Genomic DNA, 25,958 nt, shown 5'->3' with positions numbered 1-25,958 from the left:
TCACCATTATAAACAATTCATAGGTAAGAGGAAATGGTTCAGGATGATAGACGGATGTGTAATGTGAAACGATACCGACTACCTTCCTGTTCCACTACAAACACACGCAATCCAAGCAAATTTTGAAAGAACTTAAAACAAGAGTCGTGATGTTAATCGGTTCAATCGACGGTTAGCAACAATTTTGGCTGTAAGTGGGGTTGCGTTCTATGTGCAATGAAGATACGTATCTGGGTACAGGTTGGCAGAGCAACAACTATTTGACCTATAATACTGTAATGGAAATATAAAATCTGCACTATTGCGTAGTTACCCGTAATAAACGACGAGCGTTTTATGAACTGTAAATACTCCAAAGCTTCAGTCTGTGTCGACATATCTGTTGCGCACTACGTAACTGATGTGTGTATGTGAAGACTGCCAAATTTCACCGTTCTTCAGAGTGCACGATGTAATGTAGGTCCCCCCTACAACTGACTGGGTAAGTCATTTCCAGTGTGGTTGGAAGGCAAGAGCAAGAATCCGATAGGACCATTCCTTCCACTGTTCGAACCAACTTTTGGGTTGGGGACAGCTGTACTTCTGTACTGTTATACAAACTTTCAATTAGACATTCGGTATCTGCGAGTAAGTCGCAAGCATTTATTCTAACTGTTCCTCTCTCTTGCCAGTGTTGTCTTCATGCAGAGATCAGGCAAGAGAATTCATCTCATCTATCAACTACGGAACTGGCTGTTTTCCTCAATTTCGCACAGTACACTGATGAGTGTTTCGCTGCCGCACAAGCTTCACCGGTAAGAAAAATCAGAGCGATGCAGCTTCACTTACCGAGCGTTCACGGACGTGGGGTTGCTCACATCGTCTACGGAGTGTTTCCTGCAAGAGAAGCAAGTACCCACACCATTAGCAATTGGCTCATCGTGAATTTCCCGTCCGTTACCGAAATCAAAACCTAAATTGCATTGAAAGCCCTAAAGATACTTGTACAAAAAACATGTATACGTCACTAAAAAAGCTGTTACTGCTGAATAGCTATGGAATACGTTCTTTTCGTACATGCAAAGTACTGAATTAAGAATTGTGAAATATTTTTATTTGGCTCGGGGAAAATCCCTACTGTGTCCTTTCCCAGTCATACCGTGCGTGTCCCCCTTAATTCTCGTCTTATTTTGTGTCATCTGAACGAGATACCTTCAACCTTCCGCGGCAACACATGAACATATATTGCAACGGGCAGATAACACGAGACACTGTGTTGCGAATATAGGCAACTGGAGATGGAGGGCAAGAGCGCTAGGATACAATACGTTGCTGAACAATTGTAATTCAACACACAGCAACCTCTGGTAAAGAAACGGGCAAAGTTTCGTCACTGTATGGTTTTTAATCATAACAGACTCGTAAAGTGATAGAGATATTAAAGATCAAACCTAGCCCGAAAATAGCTAACTAAATTCTACAATCACTACATAAGTTAGAAATGAAGGCTTAGAAATTAAAGGAGTGTTTATTGCTGCGATTGAGTGATACTGTTTTCACACAAATCAGCCTCTGCTAATATATTCTAGACTGATGTAGTATTATGCAGAGAAAAATGTACGTCAAGGTAACTAAGAAGGAAGTACATCCACGGAAAACCTAAATTTGTCATTTTAACAAAGTAATTTTTCGTTTCACCGATAATTTAAAGCTTCTGAGCTGAGTAACAGCCAATGAAAATAAAACAAAGTATCTCAAAAATTTTAATAGTGAATGCGGAGGCACCACATACCTTTCTACAGTCCTCTGTTCGAACGGTGACTGACGATGGTATCGATGCTATCAGTCTGTCGTTGTATGCGAGAAATTGTTGACATAATTAATATATAGAACTTTTGAAGGTGTGGACGGTGGATAATTTTAGTCCTATTTGAGGGAACTCATTTTGGAGCCTTACATCAGTAATCGCAGTACACGCACAGATGACGAAATCATCATTCGAGGTGAAATTCAATTCAGAAGCTTCGTAGGGGCGTTTCTGTAAGAACATACTTCTTGTAATGCATGAGCGACAGTATAGAATTATAAGTGAAACCTTCTGTATGATTCAGAACTGGCTATTTGTTGTTGCCTGTTTTTTTTTTTTGTGGTGATGGTACTTTCGTGACTCATCAACAGAGTCCAAATTTCAGCCCTAACTTTCTTCATATATGTGCAAAAAGAAAACCATGACTTAAATTTCTAACACACATGCTGAAGTGGAACACTGTAATGCTTAGAGATATTGTTTTTATTAAGAAACTGAAGATATGTCGTTACAGATATATGGTTTTGTTGATTAGGGGTGATTAAGTTTCATTATTAGAAAGGACGTCTTTCATACACTTGGTGAACTTTTCACTGGACTGTGCGAATATTGTGTCCTATGTGTTTCTAAATATCGCTCTAGACAGCTATCTTGCAAACCAAATTTACATAATTTTCGGTCATATTCCATTCGGTGTAACACTTTGGAATACTGAACCTGAATTTTTTTGCCAAAGAATGAATATTCTAGTGAAATCAAGTGGTTTTTTGTGTGAGCAGAAAGTTGGGGTACACAGCGCAAGTGTTCATGGCAAAGTGTTAGTCGATATATCTGAGTTACCTTTGCCTTCATCCACCTGTGGCTGTGGCATCAGTTGTATCGTGCAGATGGCTGCAATACGTAAATGTGCAATTCAGTGTTGTTTTCGTATTGTTTCGCTTGCTTATGGTGCTCCCCGTGTTGTTAGCATGCTTATGGTACTCCCATTCAGTCATTCCTCTCTATCAGCATGACAGAGGTCACTGAGCATAATGTCTCACACGAGTAGATTACCATCACCTGTCTCTTACGCTTTCACGCCATGAGACACTGAAGAGAGATTTGTATTTCACCTATTACAATGGAACACAAACTGATGACAAGGATCTGCACCATCTCTCCTCTCCTACATCAATTAATTTTTGATGTAGAAAACTCTCTCATCATCATACTTCATTTGCGCTACTTACTGGTCGATCACAACTTCATTAACACAATTTAGCGTATGCGACGTCACAGGAAAGTCCGTGTAACAATATGCACAATAATAATGTAATGAAATACGAAGAAACCCACTTTATATACCACTAAAGTTGTAGTACTGTCTGGTAACGAGTGGGGTGTTTCAAAGCAGCGTGCTGGATTCGCATCTCAGCGAGTCCGTCCATCTTGGGATATTTCTGTGTCCTCCAGAAGAACACTATATGGAGAGAGTGCCACACGGCATGGACAGCCTCCAGAAGGCGCAATATAGCTATGGTCAGACGCTACATAGATCCCACACAGCACAGACTGTGTTATGCTTCCGCCTAATGTCACGCAAGTAGTTTCAGATGGTTCAAATGGCTCTGAGCACTATGGGACTTAACTTCTCAGGTCATGAGTCCCCTAGAACTTAGAACTACTTAAATCTAACTAACCTAAGGACATCACACACATCCATGCCCGAGGCAGGATTCGAACCTGCGACCGTAGCGGTCGCGCGGTTCCACACTGTAGCGCCTAGAACCGCTCGGCCACTCTGGCCGGCAAGTAGTTTCCAAGTGAGCATCCATCCGCCAAAGGTAGATGTCAACGGACACGCAGGTCCACTCAGAGAGGGTATCAACAGACATTTCGACAGCAACACCGAGTCTCAAAACCACATCAGGACTACGTAAAGTCGCCACCCAGACTGGACCTTCTGCTAGTTGCATTTGCCATCATTCGAAATACATTTGCTGGCTGCGAATTCCTTCGCATCAACTGTGTTAGTTATATGTGCACTACCCGTTAGTGACATATGAAAATGTGTGCGGGCGCGGGACTCGAACCTGACTTCTCCGCTTATCCGGAGTGGTCCCCTCAACAACTTCAGCTCTCCGTGCACGTTCTCCAGATCGTCCCAAATCTCCATATGTCACACTGTCTACATCCATATGTCATAGTCCACTGTGTCACCCAATGCTCGTATCATTACTTGGAATCCATCAACAAGGAGGATAAGACTACGACGAATCCAGACCAATGTTGTCGTCGTCGTATGCCTAGGTGGCCATACGTCGATAACAACTATGGTCTCGATTCGTCGTAGTCTCATTCTCCATGTCAGTAGTGGATTATGACATAGGGACTAGACAATGCGACATAAGGAGAGTTGGGTCGGTTGGCTCTGAGCACTATGGGACTTAACATCTATGGTCATCAGTCCCCTAGAACTTAGAACTACTTAAACCTAACTAACCTAAGGACAGCACACAACACCCAGTCATCAAGTTGGGTCGGTTCAGGGAGCTTGTACGGATGTCCGAAGTGCTAAGCCGACCGCTCGCGTTAAGCGGTAATACCTGGTTCCAGTTCAGATCCAGCACAAATTTATATCTGTCACTAATGTACATTTTATCTATACCTAATACAGCTGATACGAAGGAACTCGCTGTCAGCGAAAACATTTCGAAGTGTTTCGTACAGCTGTGAATCGTCAATAATGCCTGTTCTTCCAGACACGCAAATAAAATTTAATCGTCATTCACTGGAGTCAGTACTAGACTAGTGTTCAAAGACTGATTAGTGAAAGTGAACTTCGAACTTCATTACAATGCATTCTCTTCAAATTCAAGTTATTTAGTCAATTAATTCCTTTGATAAATTCTTGTAAATTCTTCTTAATTTGTGTTGTATTCGTTTTACCGTAGTCTGACTAAACATATTATGCCCTGTGACGGGGCTGTGCAATTGCTGTGTGCAAGCAAGCCACCTTAATAACAGAAACTACATTCAGTTGTAGGGGGTTACCTTCCTTCCATATTTATGCTCGACTCCAAGGGTATTTATAATTTCTTAACTGCTGCAGAGAGCTGGAATAGGCAGTTGCACAAAGATAGAGCGTGTTATTTCCCCAACTACAATCAATTCTGAGCGAGTACTCGATTTCTAATTATCACGCTGCTGACGGGACAAGAAACTGATAAAAAGTGTTGACTACGAGCTCTCGAATACAAGAGGCGCTGCAGAGACTAGTAGCTGAGAGCAAAAACGAAAAGGAAGGCGTGGGAGTGTGGGCCCACCCAGCGAAGGGTCACGCGACCATGAGTGTGCGCTCTCAGCTCTGCACTCGGCGCTCTGCACCACACCTGCTCTCAGACTTATCGATCCACAGCCCGTCAGCTACGAGCAATCACAAAAAGTCCAAGCAAACCATCTACGGCTCACCTGTTAACCTATGAAGAAATTTAGAAATGATCGAGATAATTTTGCTTTATCAATGATATTTTGAGAAAGTCGAAGCTGTTTAGGGAAAAATCACTGAAGAAAAAACCGCAACCAGCGACACCTTTTTTTAGTGAATGATTAATTTCACCGCCATCATCACACGGCAGAGAGGATCTCCCGTAGAAATTCCACATATTTATCTTATAGTAAAGCAAAATATTCATGATTTTGTAAGTTACTAAAGTTTTTTCACATTATATGTAAGATGCATAACTTTTACTTAATTGAGGAGAAGTTTTACTTTATACAGTACAACATCGAGGTCTGCTTCATTGATACGTGACAAGCTCAACCATGGAATAGACTAAGGATAAAAATGGTGGACACTAATGTTTACGTTCACTATGTTTGCGTCTGACTTCGGATACAAGAAAACTCGGTTCGAAAGAAAAGAGATCCATTGCTAAGTAAACACTATGTGTTATTTAGAAAGACTTGAAGCTTTCGTAGGCAACTTTTTACTTTCACCTGGATTAGTTTCGGTACTGTTTTTCCATCTAGCTATGACGTAGCAATCGCACACATGTAAAAGCTATAACTTTCGTACAAAGGCACGATAAACTTTGAGGAGAACTTAGAATCCATGTCCAGATATTTGATATACTCGTATGTCAAATATTTAGCTCTTATTATGCACAGTCTGCAGCTCGTGGTCGTGCGGTAGCGTTCTCGCTTCCCACGCCCGGGTTCCCGGGTTCGATTCCCGGCGGGGTCAGAGATTTTCTCTGCCCCGTGATGACTGGGTGTTGTGTGATGTCCTTAGGTTTGTTAGTTCTAAGTTCTAAGGGACTGATGACCATAGATGTTAAGTCGCATAGTGCTCAGAGCCATTCTTATTACGCACATGGATATAAGGTTTTCTCTATATTACGAGCTCAGTGTTCAAAAAACGTCGTAAAACATCCACATCTATATCTGCTTAACCATTCAGCAATTCACGCTTAAGTGCATGGCAGAGGGTTCCTCGAACAACCTTCAGATTATTTATCTACCATTCCACTCTCTAACAGCGCGTGGGAAAAAAAGAGCACGTAAGTCTTTCTGTACAAACTCTGATTTTATTGAGATGATCATTTCTCCCGATGTAAGTTGATAACAATAAAATATTTTCCCATTCAGAAGAGAAAGTTTGTCACTGAAATTTCGTAAAAAGATCTGCCCGCAACGCAAAATGCCTTTGTTTTAGTGATTGCCACCCCAACTTGCTTATCACATCCGTGACTAACTCCCCAATTTCTCGACAAGACAAAACGCGCTGCCCTTATTTGAACTTTTTCGATGTCAGTCCTATCTGGTGATGATGCCATACCGCACAGTAGTACACCAGCAGAGGACGAACAAGCGTCGTGTAAGCAACCACATTAGTAGACCTGCTGCATCTTTTTAGTGTTCTGCCAATAAAACGTAGTCTCTGGCATGAATTTCCCCTCAACATTAGGAAATGTTCAAATGGCTCTGAGCACTATGGGACTTAACATCTGTGGTCATAAGTCCCCTAGAACTTAGAACTACTTAAACGTAACTAACCTAAAGACATCACACACATCCATGCCCGAGGCAGGATTCGAACCTGCGACCGTAGCAGTCGCGCGGTTCCGGACTGTGCGCCTAGAACCGCTATTAGGAAATGTAATCATTCCAATTTCAGTCGTTCGTATTTGTGCCGCGCGGGATTAGCCTAGCGGTCTAAGGCGCTGCAGTCATGGACTGTGCGGCTGGTTCCGGCGGAGGTTCGAATCCTCCCTCGGGCATGGGTGTGTGTGTTTGTCCTTAGGATAATTTAGGTTACGTAGTGTGGAAGCTTAGGGACTGATGACCTTAGCAGTTAAGTCCCATAAGATTTCACACACATTTGAACATTTGTTCGTATTTGAGATTTCTTGATATTTAGTGGAATTTCCAGCCTTTAAATTTGTGTAATTTATCATCTAAATAACATTTAACAGATTTCATTTCTTACTCATGTGAATGACCTCAAACGTTTCCTTATTCAGGACAATTGACACTTTTCGCACCATACAGATGTCGATTCCAAGTCATTTTTCAATTGGTTTTGATCTTCTGAGGAATTTACTAAACGGTAAATGAGAGCATCATCTGCAAACAATCTTATGAGGGCTGCTCAAATTGTCCCATAAATCGTTCATATAGATTAGATTAGGAACTGCAGAGGACCTAGAACACTTCCTTGAGGAATGCCGTTTATCACTTCTGCTTTACTCGATGATTTTCCGTCGATTACTACGTACTGTGACCTTTCTGACGGGAAATAATGAATCCAATCACACAAGTGAAGCGTACTTCATAGTCATGCAGTATGATTAGAAGTCTCTTGTGACGAGTGGTGTCAAAAGCATGGTGCAGTAAGCTTCTGTGCAACGCGAGGCAAGCAATCACTACACAGAATGTCCGACTAACTGTCATTTGACTATTTTTGCAAACATCAAAGTACGGCTTTGTTGGCATGCAACGAGAAGAAAAAAGCTGTATCATGTAGTGTGTGGTCAGCAGCCTGATCTCCATTTTTTTCCATACAATCCGGAAGCTGCTTTTTTTTGTAATTGAGTCATGGATTGTTCCCAAAATTACTATTAAATATTCCTCACTCTACAACCTTGTCCCATTTAACAGTAAATTCGCTGACATGTGAGCGTGTATTGCTTTCGTTAGTTACCAGACCGTGAACAAGTTGTAGATGTCTGAGCCTGCACCCGAGGTTGCCATATCGCGATGAGGCATTCGTGTTCGAACCAGTGGCAGGCTGATCGGATTCCGGTGCTAAAGGGGGACTGACGAACAGAGCGGTGGTGGCGTAGAGATCCTGACAACCAGACTGATTACAATTTTCACCATTATGTGATGTTGCATATCAATCAAAATCATGGACTCAGTTCGGAGCAGCCACTGTCAAAATCCTGGCCCGATATTTTCGAAGTAGGTTTCCCTGCCTTTCCCTACCACCTTGGGCGAATTCCACAGTGGTCCCCAGGTGTAGCTTGTGTCAGATCCTTTCCATAACTCTTGTCCAACAGAACAATGTCCTGTCTTTGACGTCGATGTCGATAAGATGTTAAATTCTGCCCATCCTTCCCCTCTCAAATCTCTCTGCACTTTCGTACAGAGTAGGATGTCTTGGAGACTTGTAAAGGTAAAGTATCAGCCATATACAGACGTTAAATTTGTCAGCCATGTTGTTCTGTATCAAGAGGAGAAAACTATGATCCCCGTACCTTTTCATACATTTCCAATATCTGTAACAGAAACACAACGTTGCACTTCAGAAGCAGTCACAGAAGTCATCTACAGTAACACTTAAGACACATTAATATCCCTCAGAAAAGGTGCCGAAGTGTGCGAATTGCGAAGGCAAATCAGAGTTTTCTGCACTTCCCCCTATATCTGCTAGTTAACAATGGCACACAAATTAGTTTTGAAGCGTAAAATCCTTTATAAGACATTGGTCTAAAAAAGATAAATAGGACGCTCTGGTACACGTGTAGCAATTGTCAGGTACTACGAGTTAAATTTGTAATTCTGTTTTCGTAAGAGCAGTACATTGTTAAACATCCGTGAGGCCAGTAGTAAATTTGAATTCCTGGCAAACGAGGAAGAACTCAACAAGGTGTTAGTAACCATGTCACTTCTCGATTTTTCTTGGCACGGTAGCAGACAGTCATTTGGTGTTGCCTTATTCAGATGGATGTAAACGAACTTGCGTATCCTGGCACCTGTGCCAGTAGGCAGTGACGCCAGGCAGTGCCAGGAAGACAGCTGTGAGTAAGACATCTAAACTTGTTTCGAATTCGATACGTGCGTGTGAACACAGCTCTCGCAGTTGCCCTGCATCTGATATGAGGAGGCAAGTGCTTAACACTGTCTCAGTCTCCGGTGTTCCGTGTCCTGCCGTTGTCTACTTGTGCGTCGGTGACGTAAATTATAAGGCTGCGCAGACCTTCTGTGGCATACACTTACATCCAGTAGGGCACAAACGGTCAGTCTATTAGTATAGACTCAAAATACTGAACTATATAACATCATGTAGGTCGAGTGATGTCCCTTAAGTAATCGAATCGAATACTGAAGTTTCTAGGGAAGAAGTTTTCGAAACCAATATTCAGATATGAAATATATCATTGGAAAAGCGACTTATAACATTGAATAAAACATGGAAGATATTTCTGTGTAAACTATAATTATTTCTTATTATTAAAAAGACAAACTGGATTCTTCAATAGCATATACAACATTAAGAATATCTTACCACCTTCTTAAACTGTTGTTGCCCTTGTATTGCTGAATGGTTCAAATGGCTCTGAGCACTATGGGACTTAACATCTATGGTCATCAGTCCCCTAGAACCACTTAAACCTAACTAACCTAAGGACATCACACAACACCCAGCCATCACGAGGCAGAGAAAATCCCTGACCCCGCCGGGAATCGAACCCGGGAACCCGGGCGTGGGAAGCGAGAACGCTACCGCACGACCACGAGATGCGGGCTATTGCTGAATTCTCTGCCCTACATGGATACCAATGCCACTAGGCTCTGTGAATACACATTTCACAGATTTAGTGGCCCTTTTGCAGTGTCTTGCTGTTTTGCGACAAATACTTAGCAACTTTTGTAGGTCGCACACAACAAAGAACGTGATTGGTTGTACGACCAGTGGCGCACGTTTGTCACTAGAAGCTGACACAAAACGTGTCTTAAAGGCTCATGTCCATATTCAGATCCCATTGATATCTACAGTGGTAAATGACACACTGGGCCATTGCTTTCACTCCTTCACGGGGAAAGCTCGACGGGATAACACTTTAGCCGGCCGCAGTGGCCGAGCGGTTCTAGGCGCTTCAGTCCGGAACCGCGGTACTGCTACGGTCGCAGGTTCGAATCCTGCCACGGGCATGGCTGTGTATGATGTTATTAGGTTAGTTAAGTTTAAGTAGTTCTAAGTCTAGGGGACTGATGACCTCAGATTTTAAGTCCCATAATGCTTAGAGCCATTCGAACCATTTTGATAACACTTTATGGTACACACACAACCAAATTTGGTATGGCTGGTACTGAATAAACGTTAGGAATGTGGCAAATTGTCATCACCTCTTTCTACCACACAATATTTGACGTTGAAAATAGTAGAGAAGTAAAAGAGAAGTAAACTAACCATTGTTATCAGATATAAACAATCATGTCAAGTTGTCTGCAGGAATAAACATTTCACAATATGTGAGCCATGAATAATGGATCTCTAAACGTGGAGGATATCGTTTGCGTAACGTAGATCTTCATTTAATACTGAGAGACGCGTGACTGGGCGCCAGGTATGAGCAAGGTAGGTCTTTTTGAGCGTGTGATATATGTGGTTTAGGGAATGATGTAAATCTTTGAGAACCATTGGCTGGAATCATACTCTCATCTACACTGATATTCCGTTAGTCTTGTTGACAGAAAACTCACTTCTACTAGGAGTAATCTTACACCTCAAATGCAGATATATTGTCCCTAATAATGTTAACTGTGCAAGACTGAATTCTCTGAGTGGAATGTTCCACTATAGTCCACTACGTCTACTAGATGCATTATACCAAAAACATCAGTCAGCCATATGCCACGAATCAGCAGATAATGTACGATACTGGAATCAAGGTAAGTTAGATTTTTATAATCATCAATTGCAATAAAGTACTTAAAGAACTTTAGCACTTCAAAAATGCTTCTAACCAACTCCATATTTGGGACGATGAATATGGGAAATTGATACATATTCATATATGCAGCGCAATATGGAATCAAAAGGACAAGTCACTTTCCGTCGATACTGAGAGTAGTATATATAGGTATAAGTTACACACACACACACACACACACACACACACACACACACACACACAGAGAGAGAGAGAGAGAGAGAGAGAGAGAGAGAGAGAGAGAGAGAGGGAGAGATAGAGAGAGAGAATACAGGCTACTGGGTGCCTTACTGCGTATCACAATAACTTTTACCACAGACTTTGAATTTCCGTTCCACAGTCTCGGTGCGTCATCAGGTCAAATTAATAACATTATTACTTACAGTTGTTGAAGAGACAAAAATTATAAATGATAAGTGCACTGTAAATGAATGCAAAAACATGTGTGTAAAGTGTAAGTAGTAAATATAGCACACGTTCAATTAACAGATTTCCGCTGAAAGCTTGTTTTCCGCACAGGAAAGCTGTGCAGATGTTGATAGAATAGCCGCTCTGGTAGGTGATAGCTGTCTGGTTCAAATCCTCATGTGAATCTGGATTTAACATCAGATGCAGTGACTAATCCGTTTGGGACATCTGCTCCATCTGGATGGTGTGCGACGTGATAGGAAAGATGCGTAATACGAGCAGAAAGTATGGAGGAGCAACTCGCTCGAATCCATCTACAGAGAATGGGTAAGCTGTTGAAGCGATTTTAAGAAAAGGCAGATTATGGTGTAACGACTGGTCGAGACGAGAGTCACAGAAACATCATATATCGTCAAGTATTCCCGTGTTGCTATAATCAGTATGTATTCGGAGCGGATGAATGACAAAGCTATGGATGGCTGTCTATACTTCGTCAAAGGAAGGACACATCGGAGGTTTGCATGCTTTGTAAATCATAACAGGTAACTAGAGTGGACATACCGACGGCAGGCTGCAGTACTGGAGAGTGGCCAAAGGTCATGGGAAGGTACTGGATGTGATGTCGGCCGCAGTAGGCCGTCGATCGCTCCGTAAGGCTCTGCGTCTTGCACCGATAATCATCCCATGTTCCAAGTCGGTTTACTCGTGACTTGCTCCAAGTTCGCTACACACCTGTCTGCAACAGACTGCTCAGATATCGTATAAATCACTAGCAGCTTTCTCTCTATCTGTCCGTAACACATTCAGCTGTCATACACGGCACATCTTTAAATGTGACAAACATTCCTGTGACTTTTGACCACTCACATTAATCCAGAGCGCACTGTTCATGGCACTGTACTGTGACGTGGCCTATTCAGCTGACGATCCGTAAGCGTGTCTTCGTTTAGCAGCGGCATGAAAACTACGATTGCAGTGGCGAGGAAAACATCGTCATTAACCAGTAGAGCAATGGAAACGAATTGCCTTGACGGAGTAATCACGTTTCCAGTCACGCCACATCGGTGGTTGTGTCAGGATGTGTCCTCTTCCGATATATCGGCTGCTGGAAAAAATATGAGTGCTACAGGAGGCGTTCTACTGGGGCCTGGTATTGTGACAGAAGGGCAACAAACGCTTTGTAGCATGTCAGTAAGGTTGTTGACGACTTGAATGCGTTTGTACCAGATGACTTCCACACATTGAAAAGCAACTTGCAGCACGCACTAGGCCAGAACTGTGATACAATGAACTGAAGAACATGTTAATGAATTCTAGATGATGTCCTTGCTCCAAAATTACTAGTAATTCAGTGTCATCGGACTTATCTGACACGTTATAGAACACAGCCCCACAGGTAAGAGTCCATCTCCTGGTAGCTTATTTGAATCACGTGCCCTAGTCGTTGACATTTAGTGCTAAGCACCGCCGATAATGTATCCAGGCCCTGTACAATACGTGTCATCTCGAACTAAAGATGTTACGTGTGTCAAAAGTTGACCAACTGGCTACTGGAGAGCTAAAATGTAAAAACCTAATAACAGTAAATGGATTTCATACACAAAGGAACTGGCTTCTAAATCACTCGTTTGGCCTATTCTTAGGCACTGCACGCGAGTATGGCAAAGATGATATTAACGGAAGAGGTAGAGAAGATCCAAAGAAGAGCGGTGCGTTTCGCGACGTGATCGTGATCGTTTAGTAAGCGTTAGAGCGCCACGGATATGCTCATCAAACTCCACTGGCAGACGCTACAGGAAAGGGGACATGCATCACGGAGAGGTTTACTATCGAAATTCCGGGAGGCTACGCTCCCAGAAGAAAAGGGCAACATATTACTTCCTTTACATACATCTCGCAGAATGATCACGAAGAGAAAATTAGAGAAATTACACCTCATTTCGAGGTTTACCGAAAGTCGTTCTTCACCCGCACAATTCGTGAATGGAACGGGAAAGAGGAGAAACGGTAATGGTACAGAAGAACTCTCCATCACATATCGTAAGGTGTCTTCTGGAGTGTAGCTGTAGCTGTAGATGGATAACTTTCGTGAAACTGCAGAGGAAAAGCCCATAGGATCCATACAAATTACTGTCGCAAAAGTCCTTCTTGGTATAACTAAAGTTAGAGTAAACAGAAGTTACAGCAAACTATTCGATAAATATGTGGTGGCCTAGGTAAGGAGAAAACAATATTTCCGAAAAAAGAGCTCTCCGACTTTGTGCAGCGTGTTAATCGTGGATATGGGCCACCACACTGGCTTAGTAACGTTCCATAAATATATATTGCCCCGTTTGGCGGTTTCTGACGATGTCTGGACAATCTGACAGCTTACAAGTTGAGTGAAACTTATACGGGTCATTTGCGCCTTCTGCAGCGATTGCTACTGTAAGACGCGTTTCGAGTTTTCGCTAAGCCTGTGGTGTAAGTGTTTCTACCACGCTTAATTCCAAATTTTCTGTTGATTGCTGATGCAATTTAAGTACTTGTAAGTCAAAAAGTGAACCTCAGATACCAAAATATTTACGATCTCACTACATCAGTCGTATAACAAAATTACCGCCAAAATATAACAGCAACCTGTCAGACGCTTCGAAGAAAAAGAATAAAAATATCTGAACGTAACATTAGTACTTGTACTGTATATTTGAATATATCGGAATGCATCAAATTTGAAATAATTGGAATTAACATCATTATGACGAACTAATTTACTGAAAATGGACTGATGAGACAAAACCCTATTCGTCCATCTTTGGAAAAAAGCAAAGCGATGATTTTGCCTTGCATGGTTTCTAAATCTCCTGGGTAGGCTTCGGGAGGTATGTAGCACCAGACGTCAACACGAAAATCACGCATATCCCGCAATTCCCGGGCAGTTTCAGACTGGGAGAATCTGAAACGGGAGTTCACCATCATGATACTTAAGCCCCTATAACACAATTATGGCCTTGTTATACGGACAGTTACCCTGCTGGAAGATGCCATCGCAGTTGGGGAAGACATCAAGGATGGAGGGATTCACGTGGTACGCAATAATTTCCACGTTGTCCCCAGTTCTCGTGATGCCTTCGATTACTTCAATAGGACCGAAGCAAGTCGAGATAATGTCTGCTATAGCACAATACTGCTCCTGCCGGCGTGTGTTCGTCGCGCGGTGCATGTTTCGAACGGCCGTCGACATTGTGTAACAAGAAACGTGATTTATCCGACCAACAGGTACATTTCCATTGATACATTGTCCAATCTCGATGACCCGGTGCCCAGAGCAGTCGCAGTTGACGATGTTGATGGGTCAACAAGGGAACACGTAGGAATACGTGTACTCCGAAAACGTTTTGCCGCGCCTGCATTGTCTTGTGTCGCCAGATCTACCACAGATCGCCGCCTATCTAGCTTTACGGATAGTGCAATCCTCTTGCCAACTCGTTCTGTGATGAGGCTTGGACGTGCAACACTTCGTCGCCTATTTGTGGTGTCACTGTCCTTCAACTACTTTCCATAGATGCTCACGTCAGCAGCACGCGAATGGACGACCATCATCGTCGTTTCCAAGATAACTCGCTCCTAGGCGCCGGGTCGTAACAAGCTGCCCCAGTCAAAGTCACTTATGTCACACTGAATCTCTCCATCTGCTGCCCTTATAGTCGCCAGAATGGTTCGCCATTCGTCTCTGCTCAGCTTATATGTTGTGCCGGGAAATAACTGTTAACACAGAAATTCAATACGTTGTGCCGGTTCGTGATATTTAGCTGTGAAGTTAACCAATGAGGTCGTTGCGCGCACAAATGCAAGCACTTGCACGCTCTAAAATGCGGTAATGCATAGACATTTGTGGGTCCGTGAGTTACCACTTGTTCAGATCCTGATTACCAGTTAAAATGTGTCTTTCTCGGAAGTCTCTGTTAGGCTACTAGAATTAGCAAGCGTATCGGCCTGACCGGCTAACTTTAGTGCTAACTAAATCGGAAACGGCGCCACGGATCGAATTTTTTCTTAACAATTATTTCTCAGCACTGCCTATCCTGCAACACCCTTAAAAGCTTTTCAGACGGTTTTGGACCACTTTGTATACTTCCCTTCACGTGTCATACGCCTGCAAAGGCAGCAAGCGGCATAAAGGTTCGCGGTGGGGAGTGGTCTAAATGTTTTGGCTCCTCAGTGCATGTTATGCAGATAAAACACAAACATCTGCCGCCAGGGAATTGTCAAATGCGGCGTAGAACATTTACGAAATTCTGAGCAGTGCTCCGGAATGTTTATACATACAATGTGTTTGGCAACTAAATGCGGCGTCGATGGTAATGCAGTTTACTGCTTATGGTACGCACGTAATTTTTTATGAGCATTTAAGAAAAGAGGCAGTAGTTTAGGGACTCCGAGGATCTGGAGATCATAACGTGAACAACGTACACAACTTCAATATGGAACAGGTAACAACGACGAAGTCGCCATTCTGAAAGTGCACAATTTGCAGCCATCAGCGGCAACCCCAACTGTGCAGTGCCATGACAAAGAGTCAGAGGTACAGTGCAGAGCCCGTCTGGTGGAGCAACTGCCTGCTGTAACGTCTGGATTTCAACTATTTAGGCACAAAAGAAGATTCAGCTCGGAGACTCAGCGAAAACACGCAATGAAGGTACCTCATTCAAATGATTTGCTATGAGGGCTAAACGTTACCCGCGGAAAGCACATCCCTTCAATTATTCGTCAAACTATTACATCAGTTTACAACAAGGGATGTAGTTTAATAAATCGCCGATAAGTCGTGCTGAAAGAGGTGGGTTAGAGATGGCTGTCGACGCGAGACAACGGTTGCAGCGTAGTCCACTGAAGCGTTCAGGGATGACGCCACACTATGCAGTGTCTTGGTTCAAATGGCTCTGAGCACTATGGGACTTAACATCTGAGGTCATCAGTCCCCTAGAACTTAGAACTACTTAAACCTAACTAACCTAAGGACATCATACACATCCATACCCGAGGCAGGATTCGAACCTGCGACCCTAGCGGTTGCGTGGTTCCAGACTGAAGCGCCTAGAACCGCTCGGCCACATCGGCCGGCCAGTGTCTTGGAATCGGTCTTAATGACGACTGTGTACCACAGGACGTTATAAGACGGAATTGTTACAATTCAAATCCACGTGTCAATACAGTAAATCTTATCGTCATAGATTGGAGTGCCTCATAACTCATTAACAACGCAGTTCATGTTACGTTCGTTAATGAGCCAACGCTATCAAATGACTGTTGAAATAACTGTTTAGTACAAAGCATGAAATTAAATGCTAACAGTTCAAACGAAATCTTCGAAAAACCCATTGAAAACTTCAATACAGTTACAAGGTTTCTTCGCAACATTATTCGCAGCTCTTCTGAAGACCTCTTCGCGTATATTTATGAGGGTAACACTGTTGACGAGTCCCCTCCTGCGATTGCATTTTCTTTGCTGTCTTCGCTTTGTATTCATCCGAGCAGTATAAAGTCTAATAAAGTAAGTTTGGACGAATAATGTGGAATATGAACGTAAATGGTGTGGCCGACCCATTGCTATGGTAGAATGAAGAGTCAGATGGCACATTATCTGAGCGTGTAACATGCGAGGACTTGATTTTCCTGTGCAAGACATCTCCCTGTGGCACTCCTGCAAGACGATGCGATATGATAACCGGACCAGTCAAACGACTGGCAGCCGCAAAGCAGCAATTATGTACAGAGAAGTGATACTGAAAATATTTCTCCACGGTGGTATTAGAATTTCCGTCGCACAATAAATGTGAGTTACGAATGTAGCTTATGTCGTCACCCGTGAAAGTAAACTGAAAGTAAATTCGTTAGTAATCAGTATGAATGGTATTAATCCGTGATTTCCAATTATGCATCGACAAAATCCAACTCTTCGAGCTTATTAGTAGATATAGCAGCAGTTGATGATGCCATGGATATAATCCATGTCGACGAAATGTTAGGTATATCTTTATATACTGATCATACATGAGTGTTGAATTTGTGACTTCTTGACGTAGGACAATTGTAGCTTCTATTTCGACCTCACTTTCTTCAATTCCACTTTAGGTAAAAATATGTGCACTGGGAAGTGTTTAAGTTCGCAAAAAACACAAGAGAACACTTTTGAATCCGTGAAAATGAGGATAGAAAATCGTCTGCATCATTCTCCGCAGGCATTAGTAACGTTTCCACCTGAAATCCCCCAAATCACGTCGGCCTATTCAAGATGTCTAAAGGAATACGGCATTGTTTTGGATGCTACTTTGTCAAACAATGACATTATTGGAGAACCTTGACTGTTATATATTTTCCTGACACTTTCAACCGTTGGGCGATCTGCAGTGTATGGTAAGTGAAGAAAACATCACAAGTCAAGGTTGTTAAAAAAAAAGTCATTTTATTGAATGTCGAGTTTCGACAGAGCTGTGCTGCCACTATAAGGATATCATGATTGCAAAATATTTTCCAATCAACTTTTGTTCCTCCTCTTGCAGATCCGATGGTGACACACCGGTCAAGCAATAAATTTCTTTTTCAGCGATCTTGTCTTTCGAAGTTTTCTTCAGTTGCCATGACTATTATATGACATATAATGTTTATTGTGCACAATAGCAACCAACCACAATTTGATTTCGGTTTATTTTATTGAAAAGATACTATTACCGCTGTGTAAATTACAGATTCATCACCAGAAAGTTTTCAAGTTTTTTGTCAAAACGACATAAAACCGATGATTTGAAAAAAAGCATCTGACGCTGAATGTGTGAAGCTGAAACCGGTAACGGTGCATTTTCAGCAAAGCAGACTGGTTGCTGCCGTACGCTATAAACACTGTTTTAAACACTCGTGTTGTCACAGCAGTAGACCTGAAACCGGAATCACGCCAGTGATCATGAGATTAAGCTCTCGGATCCGAAATGTACGTGTCGACTCGAAGCAGCCGTACCTCCACACACACTAAAAACTGGATATTCGGTTATAAAAAGTTTTTAACACGGAACTGTCAAATAGAAACCTCCAGAACTGGTTAGTCCTCCTGGAAGATGTAGAACATCTCTCTTTTATCCGAAACAGCAGAGTACAGTCCCTACGTTTCCGCACCGTTGGGGTCGTAAATACACACATCGCTGATTGAAAAAATGTCGGTAGTAATTTGCGCGTATAGAAGGCGACTGAGGTGAGTATGGGGCGCTCACCAGCACGTGGAGTCCGGCGGGGGCGTCTGCGTGTGCGACTGCATGACGGTGGGCCGGCGTGGCCCTCCGCTGCTGTTGCTGCTGCTGCTGCTGCGGCGGCGTTTTTTGCGCTGGCGCACTCTCCGTGTGATTAAGCCGCGCCCGACAGCACGCTGCTCCCCTCTCACCCCCCCCCCCCACCCGCCATCCCTTCCCCTCTCCTTCACTATTCCCCTTTTTTTGATGTTTCGTTTTCTACACGATTTTTACTTGTCTCACCCCCTTCCCCCCTCTCCTTCCAGCCGTTCCTCAGCTTCACGGGGCCGCCGCTCGGGCCACCGGTGCGAACAAAAACACACCTTACGGTGAGCGACACGATCACATGTATGAATATTAATAAATGTGTGCCACCGGGGAGGGCCAATTATTAGCAGTGAGGTCCCAATACTTGGCGGCTAGGGCTCTAACTCGTTTGATTTCCGACCTGTTGGCCCACTATTCGCAGAAGGCAGAACCGCCGACGGGCGTTAATTAAATGCAAAAAGTTTGCAGGAAATATACACCATAATCAAAGTATTTGCAACACTGCAACTAATCTTACGCTTATCAACTTACATTTTTACGTTTTGTCAGTCTGTATAAACAGAGAGTGAACTGTAACTGCTTACAGCATATGACAGTGGTGTAGCAAAAGTCGAGACAAACATTTTGATGCAGGACACTTGTGGTCTGTCCAGCCGGGAAACAATCTCAAATTTGCCTACAAAAGCCACAACGGTACAACGCATGCTCGCCGCGCCAGATGTTGAATATCCTCTCAGTCTCTCATGCCAACGGCTTAGTCGTGCGCTTTAAAAATTTTAAAATTGACATTGGAGCACATTTTACCTTACGACTTAGTGAATTTTAACAGGGTTAAGTTTGCAGAATTTTGTTTCTCTGGCCCTCTTATACGAGTCTACTGTGCTTGTAAGTGTTAAGTTGAAATCGAATTGGAAGCACAATTATTTTTTGCAGAATTCAAGATCTCGCGCGGAGCGTAATTGGCGTATCTTAGGTGGATTTTATAGGCCAATTTGAGGTTGTGTCCTGGCTTGATTGACCACAAATGACTTACAACAAATTGTTCGTCTTGAGTTCCCCTAAACCACTGTGGTACGTTGTATAACCTGTATACCTATATTTGGTCAAAAATCTATTTTTAATTTATTAATTAAGTTTTCCGTCAGAATTGCAAATAATATTTTTATTAGTGACTAGTTTCGAACTTTTCGTTCATTCTAAAACCAATGTCAATAACATTTTATCTTCTAACATAGGTGGTGGTTTGAGAATGAGCAAAAAGTTCGAAACTAGTCAAATGTTCAAATATGCGTGAAATCTTATGGGACTCAACTGCTCAGGTCATCATTCCCTAAGCTTACACACTACTTAACATATATTATCATAAGGACAAACAAACAAACAAACACACACACACACACACACACACACACACACACACACACACACACACGAGGAAGGACTCGAACCTCCGCCGGGACCAGCCGCACCGTCCATGACTGCAGCGCCTGAGACCGATCGGCTAATCCCGCACGGCGAAACTAGTCACTAATAAAAATACTATCTGCAACTCTGACGGAAACCTTAGTTCATAAATTACAGACATATTGAGCTGCTGATCCTTATACTAACACAATGATGCAATTACATAAAAAGACAAATGTTTAAATTATATTTTTATATTTCTTCGTATTCTGTCGGTATGTCCATTTTGCACAATTTGTAATTTTTATATTCTCCAAATCATTCTAATAATTTTATCTACTCTTACGTACGTAACATTTTACGGAGACCAACAAAAACAGTAGAAATCTGTACCTCAGACACACTTATGAAAGAAATGGTTTTTCGCTCCCAAGTTTGCGATGTCGACTTCCATTTACAATTCTAGTACAGGTTTGTCTCTGCGACGCTGAAGAACGCTCTCTAAACAGTTATACGCTACAATTCTACTTCATTGTTCTTAAAACCACTAAACAATCCGCAAGTGTGTGAAAATGGTAGCAAGCTCTTGCTCTCTCTTAATATATGTTTTAGAAATGAGGCTACATGTTCCAGTTTTCATGTTTCTTGCCATCTTCGTATGTGGTGCTGGCACATTTATAATTGTCGCAGCCACTCCGAAAGAGATATTTTTTTAAACATGCATCAAATATCCTTACAACTTCCACGCGGAGTCAAAGGATTTACTTAATCCTCTACCCACTTCTCAACGATTAACTTTGTTCTCAGCAGCCTGTTGTTGAGAAACGAGTACTGCATTCACTTCTGCAACGTAGCAGAATGTTGACAGTATACAGCAGCAACCAGTTAGAATTTGGTTCTGATTTACTTTATTATATAGAAGATCAAAGCGGTGTACATTCAACATTCTGTACTATAAAACGGTCACGGTTCTCCAACAGCGTCATTATTTGGCAAAATAGCTGCTAGTGACTTAATAGTCTCTCAGCTGTAGCAAAGCTACACAGCTTGGAACATATGACGCCATAGTGCAACAAGGATTCCCCTTTCTGGTCGCTGGTCTTCTGAATGCCTTTCGCAAATGACAGATTCTCTTATTTACTCCCTAAGTGCAGAGCTGTAAATCCAGCAATTATACTCTCCTAAACGCCGAACATTCATAGTAGTCATATATGACTGTGACTGGACGTAAATGTAGCAAATCGCCCTGACATTCTCACACTCTAGTTTGAAAACAACCCAGACTCCAGGCAGCTGCGTGCTATCGCGCCACTGATTGCAGAAACCCCTCGATACGTTCGGGGAAGGTCGCAACGGCTCGGTTGTGTAACTGAGGCTGCTGGGTCCAGCAAATAATTTCGAAACTTGTTCATCTTTACAACCCCCAGATCGTTCCGACTTACTATGATCTGAAATCAAACATGTCTAGAAACTCTCGGTCACAGCGAATCAAACTACCATAGCTATTCGTATTCACCAGATGAAGTGTGTGTTGATTGCACAGTCTCTAAGCGGTGAAGAAGGAAGTATTGTTAGACTGTCTCTAGAATGAGATGTGCATGATTCTAGAAGGAGGGGCCTAATTAAAGACATCAGGAGAGGAAGTGCAGCAACAGTAGGCATCAGGAGAAGCTGAAACTCTTAGAATGGCATCAAGGCTGTGGAAAAACCAATGGCGTAAGTCTGTCTTTACAGTAGCAGAACAATAATCATCTCATGTTTTGTTGCAGGAGAATCTTCAGACTATCCTTTTTGATACCCTCCGATGTTAGGAACTTCATATTTTTAACTTTTGGTAAGCATGCAGTCATTGTTAATTCGTGGCTTCGTGAGTTTTCTCCAATTCTGTGATGGCAGAGAGGCTACATTTACAACGGAGACATAACTTTCACATCAAAACCAGCGAACTAGTCACTTAATTGTTTGATACCTTCCCATGGACAGGTATTGCGGCCTTAAGAAACTATCCACATAGAGAAAACTGGCAAATCGCTTGAATGAGCTGATCTTACTTCTGTCCCTTTTTTGACTTCATAGCTACACCAGGATGTAGTTCCAAAATGTCTAAAATATTCTCAATGAACAAATCGTTTATGTATGAAAATGGATGAAGCGTTAAGCGTGGAAAAGTGTGGAACGTGCAATAGGAGTCGCCGTATTGGAGAGAATCATGGGGTGTACTCGGCTCGGGCCGCAGACCCTGTGGTCCGCTTGCAGCCATTCTCAATCTGACGTGGGAATGCGGTTGCGTCATCGCCGTACCACCGCCGTTGCGGCAATTCGTGTAAGAAAGGCCGCGCGCAGAAATACGCGCCGGATCGGAACGGTAGTAAATTTCTCTCCGCCGAGTGAAAATTTAGTTACCGCTGCGCCGAGCCTCGGCCATGTTGCTACACTCACCGATCTCACATGGCCGACATTCCGTTATGTGATAGGTAACTCACACCGAGGAGCAATGCTACAAGCTAGTTGCTCATCAACTTGTCTCCGCCTCATCCTTGGCTAGAAGGTCGAATTAGGTAAACGTAAAGGTATTTTCAACGTAACTTGAACAGTGAGAACCTTCAGTCTCTATCACTTAAAAAAGGAAAGACTAGTTGGGTGTCCTATCGGCATCAAGGTCATTAAAGAGCAGGGCTAGCTCAACTGAAAAATGATCCGAGAGAACATCGGTCGCGGACTTGCTGAAGGAACTGTTCAAGCTTTCACCCGAAGTGATTTAAGGGAACCAGAAAAACTAAAACTTGAGTGGTATTTGACCTTACTCTCATCGAAAATATGTTTATCGTTTTGATCTTCACCTCACTAGCCGCGCGGAGTGGCCGAGCGGTTTGAGGCACCATGTGACGGATTGCGCGGCCCCTTCCGCCGCAGGTTCGAGTCCACCCACGGGCATGTGTGTGTATGTGTAGTCTAGGGACCGATGACTTCGGCAGTTTGGTGCCTTAGCAATTCACACACATTTGAACATTCACATCACATGCTTAGAGGTTGAAGAGATGTAGAGTTTTTATTTCATGTTCAAGTAGCTACCGTCATTGAACTTCATGGCTGATACCACTGACTCCATTAAATGTACATTTTGCGAAGACACACATTAATCCCGGAAGAAGGAATAGAGCATACTGAACTGTATTCCATCGCGATCCACGCGGAAGGAAGTCGTATTGGGATGTTGGGATGTGTAATGGACATAACGGTGTAAACCGTCATCAGTCTCGAGGACAGGGTATGACACAAAGTTATTGCCTCCTAGATGATTCGCGGTAACCTACAATGCCTCCTGGAATATATAATAATGACTCCTTCGACGAGCACACAGCCATATGAGTCCCGGATCCTTGTGAAAACTATGCTACTATTCCCACCGTAATGCAGTCGTCTTCCACAGGACATTAAACTTTCACAACCAGAAAAGGTTCTGCAGCCACGCTTGGGAACAACGGTGAGTGGATATATTACCTGCATGTGGGGAATTTTTCAGCGACGTGAAATTGTTCGCAGTCATATATATTAATGCCGAATTTATCTACCTCTGAACAAAACTCCATGTTAGTTTAGTAGCTGCAGCTTTAAATGCTTCTTGTGGTGAAATAGACGCTATTTTATACAGGGTCGGGCAAATAAAAGTATCCTGGAGAACAGAGTTCCAGCGTACAAAGAACCACAGCAGCGCAAATGAAATACAGCGCTAACCTAACTGTAGCAGATGTCGAAAGTGGTCATCATTTACCTCTTGGCACTTCTGGCCACTGGTCAGCAAGCTGGTGAAGGCAGACCGAAGCTGGACTGCTAGAAATGCTGCAATCACATCCGAAATATTCTGCTGTAGTTCATGAAGACTACGAGGTTTGTTGCGATACACCTAAGACATGAACGGTCCCCACACAAAATAATCACACGCTGATAGATCAGGTGATGACGATGATGATAGGATTGTGGGCCGCTCAACTGCGTGGTTATCAGCGCCCGTACAAATTCTCAACATTTGCTCAGTCCAATCTCGCCACTTTCATGAATGATGATGAAATGATGAGGACAACACAAACACCCAGTCATCTCGAGGCAGGTGAAAATCCCTGAAAGATCAGGTGACCTGTGTGGTCAGCTAGGACCTCGACCAACTGACGTCTGCTGAGAAATCTGTCAGCCGTGAAATTGTGTACATGTGGTCCAAAGTTTGGCCGGCTGAATGGGCAGTTGCTTCATCCTGTTGGAAGTTACTGTAGGTCTTTCCCTCCTCCGTTAATGCTGCCACAAATGGTTTCAGAATGTTGGCAATGTAAAGCGCCGAAATCAGCGTCTGGTGAACGAAGATGGGACCAATAATGCGACGTGCAGACACTGCACACGAAACCCCAACCTTCGGATCATGCAACGTTGATTCGTGGAAGCTACGCGTATTCTTCGCTGCCCAGAACTTGTGATTCTGTGAGTTGACATAACCCCTCAGGCGAAACCAGGCTTCATCAGGCATAAAGAACAGATCCATGTCCAAGCCATTCACTGTTATCTGAGTGAACAGCGACTCACAAAACTGGGGCGCTGAGGAGCATCTGCTTGTTTTGATAGCCCGCATCTCGTGGTCGTGCGGTAGCGTTCTCGCTTCCCACGCCCGGGTTCCCGGGTTCGATTCCCGGCGGGGTCAGGGATTTTCTCTGCCTCGTGATGGCTGGGTGTTGTGTGCTGTCCTTAGGTTAGTTAGGTTTAAGTAGTTCTGAGTTCTAGGGGACTGATGACCATAGCTGTTAAGTCCCATAGTGCTCAGAGCCATTTGAACCATCTTGTTTTGATGCATAAACAACAGACACTCGTTTATGATGCATGTGCAGATCCAGGTGGAGTATTCGTCCACATGTTCGACATGATATGCTGGTCTCTTGCGACAAGCGTCGGGTTGATTTGGTAAGACTTTGAAGCATTCTCTGACGAACTGCAGCCAAATTTTCTGGTGTGCGGGTGTATTTCGTAATGTTTTTGGACTTGTTCCAAACAGATCCTGTCTGACGCCAATTTCGGACTAAGCGTTGCCTGTCACTCTATACTGGCACTTTGATATCATTTAACTTCTCAGAAAACAACCGGTCACACCGTTTCCACGACTTTGTTGTCACGTAACTCTCGACAATGAACACCCGGTGCTCCACTGTGAGTACCATCGTCCTCTTTCCACTGCTCCACTCGCACTGACACAGCTCTCACTAAGCTCTGAACCGGTGTGGATGACGTGGCGGGCGTACACGCGGTGTGCGCGTCGCGGGGTGTGGTTATATGCAAACATTCACGTCCAATCGTATCCAGTCATCTGAGATACTTTTGTTTGCCGCACTCTGTAGATACGGCAAAGAACAATATGTGACTACCAGACTGACGCTTCTTCATCAGGTATGTAATAGCAGTTGCGAGGAGATCGGCAGTAAGACGCACAAATAATAATGTTGACAGACTACCACATGAATCATAAAAATTATCGGAAAACTGTCATCCGCTTGCAGTAAACGTACTGGGGAAGGAAGGTTTACGTAATGTTCGAAGATTTCTAGGACTGATATTGTTGCGAATACGGTCACTGGTGCGAATCATAGATGAGGAAAATGACTAACAAAGCAAGGAACGAGATGACTTATTATATTTCTGCTTATGAGAATACCCACTAATCTAATCCGAATTTTTATAGAAGCTATCACATTATTTACGAGATATATTATTCCCGATGTAATTTTTGACTAAAAGAGAAATTTCGCTTAGATTCACTTTGCAGCATGAGAGTTTGAGAAGGCAGCCTTGTTGACTGGTTGTGTGACCGACATGAGA

The 25,958-nt window shown here is 43.1% G+C and overlaps 1 protein-coding gene across 1 annotated transcript in view; it reads right to left on the bottom strand.

The window, feature by feature from the left end:
- Positions 1–824: 824 nt before the first annotated feature.
- Positions 825–25,958, bottom strand: part of LOC124722403 — a 439,721-nt gene continuing 414,587 nt past the window's right edge. Inside the window, exon 4 of the mRNA XM_047247572.1 lies at positions 825–876. Within this exon, the coding sequence (XP_047103528.1) occupies positions 825–876 (52 nt within the window). The remainder of the gene's footprint in view (positions 877–25,958) is intronic.

Source organism: Schistocerca piceifrons, chromosome X, assembly GCF_021461385.2.
Source record: "Schistocerca piceifrons isolate TAMUIC-IGC-003096 chromosome X, iqSchPice1.1, whole genome shotgun sequence".
Classification (NCBI taxonomy): domain Eukaryota; kingdom Metazoa; phylum Arthropoda; class Insecta; order Orthoptera; family Acrididae; genus Schistocerca; species Schistocerca piceifrons.
Note: the sequence above shows the minus strand (reverse complement) of the source record. Positions and strands in the feature narration are given on the sequence as shown.